The 12,551-nt window shown below is 41.6% G+C and overlaps 1 protein-coding gene across 1 annotated transcript; it reads right to left on the reverse strand.

Moving 5' to 3' along the window:
- Positions 1 to 4,341: 4,341 nt before the first annotated feature.
- On the reverse strand, positions 4,342 to 11,574 carry LOC138958904 (glutathione S-transferase omega-1-like). The gene is made up of 5 exons (XM_070330233.1): positions 11,218 to 11,574; positions 8,770 to 8,875; positions 6,593 to 6,815; positions 5,918 to 6,044; positions 4,342 to 5,448 (listed from the first exon to the last, which is right to left on the reverse strand). Exons 1-5 carry the CDS (start codon positions 11,243 to 11,245, stop codon positions 5,201 to 5,203), a joined length of 732 nt encoding a protein of 243 aa, XP_070186334.1. The 5' UTR covers positions 11,246 to 11,574; the 3' UTR covers positions 4,342 to 5,200.
- Positions 11,575 to 12,551: the final 977 nt, after the last annotated feature.

The raw sequence follows: 12,551 nt of genomic DNA on the forward strand, positions 1-12,551 counted from the left end.
GCAGCGTCATAGCCACAGGCACTTGACATGAGGTTGTCGGGGCCTGTAACAGTGTAAGTTGGATTATATGTGCTCTCAAGACTATTACGGTAGTATGAGTAGCAGCCGTAGCGTTTCCACCACCCGAACCCGGTGATATCCAACCAACAGGCCCCGCCCACATAGCGTTGTTGCACTGGTCCAAGTTGAAGTTTGACCTCGTAAGGTAGATATGCTTGGTACATGTGCACCTGGTACGCGTGTACTGATAATGTTACGGTGCAATTAAAGTAGCGCTGCCGTGCGTATTCATGTAAGGACATTCAGCATGACTTGAAACTCATGCCCCCACGCAACCTGATGCACGTGGAGCCTCAGAGGGTACTATGCAGTGTGTGTGTGTGCGTGTGTGTGTGTGTGTGTGTGTGTATTTCAGTGCGTGTGCTTGTGTTGTGTGTGTGTGTGTGTGTGAAAGATATTGTCAAAGAAGGTCGATGAATATAAAGGTCAGTGCTGGTTGTCCATCACGATCTCTCAAGTTCAGTTGTGTCACTCGCACACACACAAACCGTGTCAGTGGCACAGCGCGCGCGTACTGGCACAGGCCCTTTAAATTCTGAGTGATTCACAGGACACTAGTCGGACCCGTCTCTCTCTCTCTCTCTCTCTCTCTCTCTCTCTCTCTCTCTCTCTCTCTCTCTCTCTCTCTCTCTCTCTCTCTCTCTCTCTCTCTCTGTGACCAAAGAGAAACTTGTACATGACGCTTTGGATGGACTGATAACTTCTGAGGTGTGTGTGTGTGTGTGTGTGTGTGTCAGTGCGTGCATGCATGTGTGCCAGCTTGCGTGCGTGCGTGCGTGTGTGTGTGTCAGTGTGTGTGTGTGTGTGTGCGGCGACAGACTGAGACAGAGACAAAGAGAGAGTGAGAGAAAGAACTATCTGCTAAAATGTGTGAAGTTGATCTTTATGTATATTGAACTAGATGAATACCCGCTTCGCCGGGTAGCCGGCTTCGCCGGGAAGAAGTAGAGCCGAATACCCGGGTAGCCGGGTGAGTGGCGCACCGTACGCCGGCCGCTTCGCCGGGTAGCCGGGTGAGTGGCGCACCGTACGCGATTGACGCCACACGAAGGAAGGGAGATAAACGCGCAAAACACTGGAGAAGATGTACCTTCTAAAAATAGTAACGGGAATATGGATTGAGCGTTGTGGACAGTGACCTTCTAAAAATAGTAACGGGAATATGGATTGACGCCACACGAAGGAAGGGAGATAAACGCAAAACACTGGAGAAGATAAGGAAGAGTTACTGGGAATGGATCTGGGAAGATGAACAGAAAAACCAAAATCGGTTCAGCGCTGCGCGCTGAGAGCACGTGTTGAAAATTCTCATCGACCAGGTTGTGTCCGGGGTCTACCTGAATATGCCCACCAAATTTGAAGCAGATCCATCGAGAACTTTGGCCGTGCATCGCGAACACACACACACACACACAGACACAAGTCGTATATGGGTGCGTCTCAGAATCTCGTCCTCTGTTTGTGACATTATCACCAAAAGTAAAATCTTCCCAGAAAACGTTGATAATACTATTTACACACTTCTCAGGGTGTACCTTTTCAGTTTAAACAAGAAAAAATATAACATTGCCTTTAGTTTGCCATATATTGAGCATTATTTGGACCATGTGTGCAAAATCACCCGTGTAACATGGAAACAATAAAAGACAAAAAAACTGCATTTATAAGGCTGAAAACGACTTTTATTCAGTTATTATTGTTGAATCACAAGCCATTATAGAGTTCAATATGAAATGACTACATGCAAACAACAAAATAATGTTTTTTTCAAAGTTCCATGCATTCGTCAAAATTTCAATACAAAAATGAAAATTAATTAATGATATCCTGATCAGAACATGTAGATACATGGCATTCATTCAGTCTTGTTGCTCCAAGACAAAATGTTAGAAAGTTATCCCAAAAGAATGCAAAATGGTCACCGATGTAACACGGAAACATCACTTTTGTAACAAAGAAACGGTTATGCTTTTTCCCACAAACTTTACTAAATGAAGCTGATTTTGCAACCAGATTCTTCTTAGGTAAAATGCCAAACACTAAAACAGGAACAGAAAGAAAAAGAAGCTGGACAAAATCGAGCAAACTTTGCCCCAAAAAAGAGAAACATTAATGAAAAGTTCATCACCGACGTAACTCGGAAACGAACAACCAGACATGTATTATAAGGTTTGACATGAAGAATGCAAATGTTTAAAAGTGGTTCATTCAATTGTTAAGACAATAAACCAAAGGCATTGGTTACATATAGAACAGTTGCCACTTGCAGTTAATTAATTTATTTTAAAAGAAATAATGCCCCCTGGCATTGAAGGTGGGGTCACGAATCATGGTTGCATCAGATGTAGGGACTAAGGAAATATCATCGATCCCTGGAAAGCAATAGTAGTTCCCCTCCGGTTTCCTTCGAAGGAACGTTACCACCAGTTCATCAGGTCGAATCTCTTGCACCTGAAACATGCAAGTACCTGCGATTTCAACTAAAGATTGATGCAATATGTGTACTAGTTTCACTAACATGAATTTGTTTAATGTCTATCAAGATTTTGATGCATCCACATTCACTGGCTAAAAACAAAATAAAGTAATTATTTTGTTCAGACTTACCATTCCATTGAACATACAACTTTTACAATTAAAGAAAACATTGACACTTACCGTTCCTTTAAATGGATTTCGGAAATTTAATTTTGATCATAATTTTTTATATTTTTAATTTTCAGAGCTTGTTTTTAATCCAAATATAACATATTTATATGTTTTTGGAATCAGGAAATGATGTAAAATAAGATGAACGTAAATGTGGATCGTTTTATATAAAAAAAAAAAAAATTATTACAATTTTCAGATTTGAATGGCCAAAGTCATTAATTAATTGTTAAGCCACCAAGCTGAAATGCAATACCGAAGTTCGGCCTTCGTCGAAGATTGCTTTACACAAATTTCAATCAATTTAATTGAAAAATGAGGGTGTGACAGTGCCGCCTCAACTTTTACAAAAAGCCGGATATGACGTCATCAAAAGTATTTGTCGAAAAAAAGAAAAAAACGTCCGGGGATATCATACCCAGGAACTCTCATGTCAAATTTCATAAAGATCGGTCAAGTAGTTTAGTCTGAATCGCTCTACACACACACACGCACAGACAAACAGACACATACACACACATACACCACGACCCTCGTTTCGATTCCCCCTCTATGTTAAAACATTTAGTCAAGTTTTGACTACGTGAAATCGAAAGAAAAACTATTATTAACAAATGTTTAGCCTAATTTTTCACTTCATAGAATATCATAGCAGCAAAAACTCACCTTTTCTTAAGAACCTTGGGTGTTGATCACTGTCGTAACAAAATCACAGACTTCGGAAACATTCTCGAAATCTTTCTTCGCTGCTGGAACCTGAACTATTTATCTCTGTAACTGCGCATGCGTAGTCACCCGCACCTCTAAGTCACTACGCGCAAAATAGTTCTAATCTTTCTTCAAAACTCTGAACATTATTTGCAAAACCGTTCACCATCGTAACGGAATTTTGAAGAAGCATGTCATATTGCGCAACTTTCAACTTAGTTTGCAGATGCAATTTTGAGAAAATAATACTTAAATAACATTTAACTTAGCGAGTTTCTATGCCCTTTCATGTCAAGATCGTGTTGAAGATGAATATGCAAATTCTAAAGTTCAAATTTAGGACTTGTTGCTGTTGCACGCGTGTGGAAACCTATGTTACGACAGTGATGGCAAACTTTCAAGCGATTAATTTCGTTTAAAAAAACAATTCTGTGGACAAAACTGATAACATTTCAACTGTCAAGTACACTTAAACCAAACACACATAACAAAAATAGCAGTCCTTGGACATTCTAAACGATTCTTGTAGTGAGGTACAAAACTAGTTGATGGTTCATGTCACAGATCAGACCTCCATTTTTCACGCATTTAATCATTTCTTTCGCAAAACAACCTTCATAATAATCATGCAAAATACTCAGTTTTGTTTGTACTATTTCTTTATTCATTTTACTTCTCAAAAATACCAATATCATGATTTAAAATTCAGTATGTTTCAATTGTGGGCTAATTTGATTATGGCACACACAAAAGGATCAGTTTCTGAGACGCACCCATATATATATAGATTCTTTGCCTGTGAATAATGTTGCTTGCCTTTCTTTGTCGCTATTTTTTGTACTCAGTCCCCATGAAATGGGCCGACGGCCTTTGTTCATTAAATCGTCATTTCATTTCTCTTGACTATGATCAGAAATTCACATCAACTTGATAGGACACAGCCAGGACGTTTTATTAACAGTGACAACAACACCGTCGCAGAGTCAAAAACTGATAAGCTTTCATCATAGTCAGATGGACAGTTCTTTTCTTCTCTCATTCAGTTCCCATACATATACAAACATTCCACCATTGAGTGGTAGCTCAGTTGGTAGAGCACTGGGCTTGTGATCCGGAAAGGTCGCAGGTTCGAATCCGGGCCGGGACGGAGCCGGGTCAACTTTATGTGCAGACTGAGAGACGGTATCCATGTTCCACCCCCGTGTTACCACTGTGGCACGTAAAAGACTTCGGTCATTCTGCCATCAGTGCAGGTGGCTAATTACACCTAAAAAACCTGGGTAGCGCGACTCTAGCTTTCCACTGGGAGGAAACGACCCGAATTTCCCAGCGATGGGACAATAAAGTAATGAAAATGGACAAGTCAAACGGCAAAGCAATGTCGTGTCAGTACGTAGTGCTTTCTTCTAAAAATACTATATACAGATAAGAATGTTATACACACGGTGCTTTGATCAAATTGCTTAAGACAGGCACCTTAATTGATAACTGATAATGGCAATGACATTTATTTTTATTTTACGAGGGTAGAAAGTAATAATAAGCAATGATGATTTGTACCGCTTTTCAAGTTACACTCTGGACCTCGCACTAATGATCGAGGGACTCGGTGATCTACTGTACATTTAAAGGGATAAACTTAGTCCTTGCAACAACAAAAAAGTCTCAGATCATAAGCTACGCAGTTCGTTTTGGGGTTTGTAATTATGTCACAACATGATTTTAACCCCTCGTGCTGTACAAATATTGCTGAGTCATTGATATTGTTGAGTCAGTCATCCTATTACGCGCCACTGGACAACCCGATGTCGAAAGCTGTCTGGTCACCTCCCCGCCATTTCGCGTAGAATTCCACGTGGTGGTCAGTGGAGAACAGACATTTCTGCACCTCTGGCAGGCGCAGCATCTCCTCGCGCCACTGACGTACGAGAGGGAATGACGTCATGTTGACGTCCGAGTTGTACTGCGTCAGAACGGGTAACCTTTCCAGCCATGGCCAGATCATGTAGTCGATGAAAGCTGCCTTCTCTCCTGCATAGAATAAAAGAAAATCAGCAACCGCCACTAAATCAAACCAGAAGCAAGAAATCGCACTGTTATTGTGCATATGCAGGTGTGATCAACAGACTACAAGTGAAAGAATGCCGTTCTTAGATGCTTCAACCTTCACCATACTTTAAAGGCCACAAAAGACCTCGAGTCCCGCTGATAGGGCCGATGTCATATTATCTGTACGACAAAAATAAGAGTTTCAGTCTTTTGTGACAATTTCATTACCGCAAACTACTTTCAGTTTTTGAATTTGAGTGTTTGCATCAAACTGACATGATACTCACGGAAGCATAGATTTTGCATTGGGATTTCACGGAAGATATATGCATGCGCATTAAATGTTGTGAGTTCACTCTGAGAAAAAGTACTTCATACAACAACAGAATCACCCAGACTGCCTTAAATGTCCCAAACAAACTGGCAAACAGACAAAAAAACAGACAAATACCTCCAAAGTAGGGGGACTTTCTCTGAGACAGTTCATCCTCCAGACGCTGCAACGCTGCGTTCGCGACCCTGGCAGAATCTGTATCCTTGCCCTCAGAGAAGACAATCTTGTAGTAGCTTGAGACGTACTGCACGCATAGCAATATCGACTGACTTCATTTAAAAGCAAGCCGTAGTTTGAGATGCACTGCACACGTTGAAAAGTAGGCCCTATCATGCGATCTTGAAGTAGTTTGAGATACATACTACACACATTAAACAGTATACTTATTAATTTATTATTTATTAATTTATTTTATTAGGCCCTAGCATGCGATCTTTATCAAATAAGTATGATATTTACTGCACATGTTGAAAACTAGGTTCTAGCATGCGATATTGAAGTAGTATGAGATGTACTGCACACACATCAACACGAGTAACTTCATGGAAAAGCGAGGCTGGGCCCTAGCATACAATGAAACCCGCCTGTTAAGACCCCGCGATTTAAAACTCCACATCCCCTTTCGCCAGTCGGTTGTCGCCCTTCCCGTAAACGCTCTATATATCAAATCATCCTTGTTTGTTTTTCTTGATTTCGGAACACCAGCAGTCTATCTTTGTTGGAATCTCTAACTCATTCTAAACACCAAATACACTAAAAAAAAAAAAACAAGAAAGAAAAATTGAATTTCACCTTGTTCCCGTAGTATTCAATGAGCATAGCGTCACGCGCCTTGCAGTAGGGGTCAGCAGGGGTCACACGGGGGTCAGGGTGCACGCTGTCCAGGTAGTCGGCCACCACCAGCGACTCGTACACGATGCGGCCATCCTGCTCTAGCACCGGCACCTGGCCGTTGGGGTTCTTCTCCAGGAACCAATCAGGCTTCTCCGTCAGGCTCACGTTGATCGTCTGGTAGCTGCAGCATCGGCGAGGGTTGACATTTAACATAAGTTTAATGAGAAAGGACAAGTACTAAAGGCTGTCTTTAATAGACGATCGGCAATGTTCGGAAATAACTCTGTCGGATTTGTATGTGTTGTGAAAGAGTGAGTACTTTCTTGGACAAATAATCGACACGTGGTTCCTGTACAGGTGTATGAGACACACACCCTTGCCTGTGACTGGCCTGTAAATGCAGTCGCGTGGAAAATTATGTCACGCGGGGAAACTTTCCAACGTGACAATAAAAGCCAGTCACTAGCTATAGGAGAGGTTGTGTCTCAAACATGTGTACTGGAACCACTTGTCGATTATTTGTCCAAGAAAAAGCAAGGGTACTCACTCTTTCACAACCCATACAACCCCAACAGAGTTATTTCCGGAATGTGTCCATTGAGTCCGAAGTCTACTTAGCGAAGTCTTTTTACCGAATATTCAGTGTCAAAGCTTCGTGCAGCCAGCCATGACGTAGACTAACTTAGCAAAGTCGACTTCGCCCAATCAATGAGAGGCTTTAGCTAACCTTCCTAATTGAAATCTTTGACGTCACTGACAAATGGAGTCACCTGGAAGTGTCGATCGCTTCAGTCTTATTCAAGTCTATGTATCCAGAAAAAAACGACAAAGGCATTTTAGAATGAAGTTTGTCTCGGTGACATAGTCATATTAGCAAGCATACAAATTACCTCTCATGTCACCGCTAGGCTGTGTATGTGGTTGTATGGTATGTTATTAAAATTGAATTGCGCTTCTCGGTTTTGGACTAAATTAATTCACCAACCGTCGGAATCGGGAATGTTTGCTGCTGGCAATTTTTGTCAATAGACAGCTACAATTGCCCATCCTCCGATCTGCGTACTGCCAAAACCAGTTTAAATTCAGTAAATAACAAGTCGCGTAAGGCGAAAATACAATATTTAGTCAAGTAGCTGTCGAACTCACAGAATGAAACTGAACGCAATGCAACGCAGCAAGACCGTATACTCGTAGTCCACCGCTCACGGCATAGGCAGTGAAATTGACAAGAAGAGCGGGGTAGTAGTTGCGCTAAGAAGGATAGCACGCTTTTCTCTACCTCTCTTTGTTTTAACTTTCTGAGCGTGTTTTTAATCCAAACATATCATATCTATATGTTTTTGGAATCAGGAACCGACAAGGAATAAGATGAAAGTGTTTTTAAATTGATTTCGACAATTTAATTTTGATAATAATTTTTATATATTTCATTTTCAGAGCTTGTTTTTAATCCAAATATAACATATTTATATGTTTTTGGAATCAGAAAATGATGGAGAATAAGATGAACGTAAATTTGGATCGTTTTATAAATTGTTATTTTTTTTTTACAATTTTCCGATTTTTAATGACCAAAGTCATTAATTAATTTTTAAGCCACCAAGCTGAAATGCAATACCGAAGTCCGGGCTTCGTCGAAGATTGCTTGACCAAAATTTCAATCAATTTGGTTGAAAAATGAGGGCGTGACAGTGCCGCCTCAACTTTCACGAAAAGCCGGATATGACGTCATCAAAGACATTTATCAAAAAAATGAAAAAAACGTATGGGGATTTCATACCCAGGAACTCTCATGTCAAATTTCATAAAGATCGGTCCAGTAGTTTAGTCTGAATCGCTCTACACACACACACACACACACACACACACACACACACACGCACAGACAGACACACATACACCACGACCCTCGTCTCGATTCCCCCTCGATGTTAAAATATTTAGTCAAAACTTGACTAAATATAAAAAGAGAAAGAAAGTATTCCAGTAAATTAGCTGGCAGTCTGCATAAAAAAAAGGCCGAGAAAAAAGATAACACCCACTTAAAAGGTCATAGAACAAATGCCAAAACAAGTTTAGAATAATATACATTTCATCAGTATTATAAACTCTCTCTTAGTCTGGTGCCAACTTACGAAATGCCTTTTAGCTCAAGAATCAGACGAGCACGTTGAGCAAAGGGACAGAATCGCATGCTGTACAGCCGCAACTTTCCGGTTGCCAAGGGAGGGAATGCAGAACCTAGGCAGACCAAAGCATAACAATGTAATGTTTACTACAGAAGTAGAGACAGAACCTTGCAAAGCAAAAAATCACAATGGCCGTATGTTTACCAGAAGAAAAAACTTGAAAATGATAAAAAGCTATGTTCCAGGTCGCATGCATGTTTGGGTTTCAAATGTAGCCATCCAAGGGCGGATCAATTCACTTTGGAGGGGGGGGTTACAAAATGACTGCGAAGATACAAGTTGACGGCGCCGAAGGCGCGTAAGCCTCTAGGGGGGTCCGGGGGCATGCTCCCCCGGAAATTTTTTTTTATCCAAAGAAGCAAAATAGAGCTATCTGGTGCATCCTGAGCCCCGTGTACCCCCCCCCCCCCCCCCCCCAGATCCGCCCTTGCCATCGGTCAAGCCGAAAATCAACAGCCGAAAACAAAACGGACAAAACGGTCGTCCCCAAAGCCGGTCACAGTGTAACACGAAATTTTTACTCCACGAAAAATGTACTCCGGAGTAAATATTTCGTACGAAATTCTTACTCCGAGTACACTTTCCGTACGAGAAAAGAACTCCCCATGCCCAAGGCACGAAAAAATTACTCCCTCTACGAAATTTTTACTCCCCATTTTTTTTTACTTCCAGTAAAAATCTCGTACGCAAAAATGGGATGCGGGCCAATAAGTGATCTCGCGCACACGAATGTCGCGCTACCCTCCTTCCACCCCTTCCACCACCAAGACTAACAGGGGACAAGGGAGTAAAAATGTCGTACACCTGGCATGGGAAGTTAAATTGCTCGTGTTGGGGTGAAGTAATTTATTCGTTATTTATTCGTCAGAGGAGTAACATTTTTGTACGAAATGTTTACTCGGAACTCACCTGTTTTGGGGAGTAATTTTCTCGTGCAACGGGGGAGTGCTTTTTTCGTAAAGGGAGTAACTTTTCGTACGAAATGTTTACTCCGGAGTAAAAATCTCGTGGGAGTAATTTTCTCGTGTTCACGAAATACTCGGAGTAAGAATTTCGTACGAAATTTTTGAAAAAATGACTCCCTCCACGAAATTTTGACTCCCCAATTTTTTTACTTCAAGTAAAAATCTCGAACGCAAAAATGGGATGCGGACGAAGGGATAATGCCAATATGTGATCTCGCGCAAACGAATGTTGCGCTACTCTACCTCCACTCCTTCCACCACCAAGACTAACAGGGGGCAAGGGAGTAAACATTTCGTACACCTGGCATGGGAAGTTAAATTGCTCGTGTTAGGGTGAAGTAATTTATTCGTTATTTATTCCGTCAGGGGAGTAAAACTGTTGTACGAGATGTTTAGTCGGAACTCACCTGTCGTGGGGAGTAATTTTCTCGTGTAATGGGGGAGTACTTTTTTCGGAAAGGGAGTAACATTTTCGTACGAAATTTGTACTCCGGAGTAAAAATCACGTGGGAGTAATTTTTTCGTGTTACACCGGTCCATCCCCACCCCGCAAACAAGTAAATATTTTGGCCGGACTGAAGTTATTGGAATGATGTTTCACAAATTGATGTACCGTTACAATAAAATAAATACTTTGGCCGGACTGAAGTTATTGGAATGATGTTTCACATAATTATTGATGTACCGTTACAATAGTAGTAGTTGTAGAATGACGCTGAGTCACGTACTTTCCATGCTCAGTTGTTGCGCCTGTTGCATTTCTCTGTATCGAGGCACGTTTTTATTTTGATTGGGTACATATGCACCGATAATATTAGAGCAGTCGCTCTCACCATGTTTACCTACTACCCACAGGCACTTGTCGTGAAGCAATGACATGCATATTACAGTGTACGTCTAGCGGTATGACATACAAAGAAATAATCTGAATATCAGTCTCTTGCGTATCTGTCTACTCAGCCTTAAAACATAGCTCGCCATCCAGTACACCTTGCTCGGTTTGAAAACTCTGTTCCGACCATGTTGTGGCTACTGGGTTAGCACTTTGACTTTCCAGTTATTTTTGCAATGCGATGAACCGACTAACGTTTTGCTACAGCTAAAACAACAAGCCACAAACACACACACAAAAACCCACACTGACACGCACACGCACACACACTGGCACACACACACACAATCAGAATAACACAAAGCACACTGACAAACGCGCGCAGAGGGAGAGACAGAGAGAGACTGAGACAGAGAGAGACTGAGACAGAGAGAGACAGAGAGAGAGAACTGAAAGAGAGAGAGAGAGAGAGAGAGAGAGAGAGAGAGAGAGAAAGAGAGAGTTGACACACACAAACAGACACTGTAACACACACACACACACACACACACACACAACACATACACACACACACATTCACACACGAAAAGGACTCACCAGTTCTGTAGGCATGTTCAGACGTCATGATGTGGCGAAGATAACTTTACTCGATCTACCTGATTGATACTGTCTTTCGATCAGAAGTAACTGAACTGATAATCCTGTTGCCAGTCGGCCCCTAAATACCATTCCACAGTAAACTCGCAGTAGTAGTAGCAGGGTCCGCCGCAGTTATATAAGATCTGTACGCGGACGGGTGGCCAGGGTGGGGTGGAGCCGGGGAGCGGGAGGGCTTAGAAGTGTTTGTTTTTCTAGGGTGAGTGCGAGGGTTCAGGGCTGACGCAAGAAACTGGCCACACGAATCGAAAGTATGATGTAAATATACAACCACCCAAACCCCTCCGCGCCGCCGCCGTTTTCTGTGGTGGGTGGGTATAGGCCTACATGCATGACATGCAGGTTTAGCACTATCACTGCAGCACCACACGCACTGACGAAGGAATGACTCGGCATTTTTTTCTCAAGACTGAGTCATTCAAAACGACAGGCCAAAAGGATAAGTCATTTATTCAGTAGATAGTGGTCTTTTTTCATTGTGAGCGGTAAAGATGTTAAACTAGTTGTTTTTTGGTGTTTGTATTATTAATAAATTATATATAATTTTTAATTCCACACTTTGACCTTAAATCAAAGTGTTTCCCTTCACAGATAGGCCTACTCTCTCGGGATTGTCAGATGAGGGTAGTCTCCCATGCCAACAGAAGATACCACTCTTTCGCTTCTTGTTGGTTGTATAACATGGGTTGACAACTCTCGCCATCTCTACCACCCGACCACCGATTCGACACACGTGTCTGGTCTAGGTAAACTTGGCCAAAAAATTATTGCAACAATTTTCGCACGCTAAGAAAAGCATTAAAACACAATTTATTTTAGTTGAACGTTATATGCCCCAAAAGGTAATTATGTCAGCTGTACATATCATTTGTCCGATTGATGGTACTTTGTATAAGCATCCCGTGACAGCCTGTCAAACAAGGTCAACCCTAAAATTGACCTGACAAAATCCATAGCCCCGTATTTTAAAATCTGCAAAAAATCCGAATATGCACAAACCAAACATTTCTGACAACCATTGGAAAGGCCATTCAATTTCCTGTTCAGAACATTTTGTTTTATGCACCTGACTTCTCTAGTCTTTATGTAGCCTTTTGTCAAAGGCGGTAGGTGTCAACCGTTTCAGAGGCCCAAAAAGTCAATAGGTTTCACAGATAAAATGAAAAATATCGGTGTTTACATTGATGAAGATTATGAAAACACAAATCAACCACATCTGTAAAACAACCTTTCTAGAACTCAGACGTATACGCTCCATTAGCCACTTTCTGTCC

Source organism: Littorina saxatilis, linkage group LG2 (assembly GCF_037325665.1).
Source record: "Littorina saxatilis isolate snail1 linkage group LG2, US_GU_Lsax_2.0, whole genome shotgun sequence".
In the NCBI taxonomy this organism is placed as follows: Eukaryota; Metazoa; Mollusca; class Gastropoda; order Littorinimorpha; family Littorinidae; genus Littorina; species Littorina saxatilis.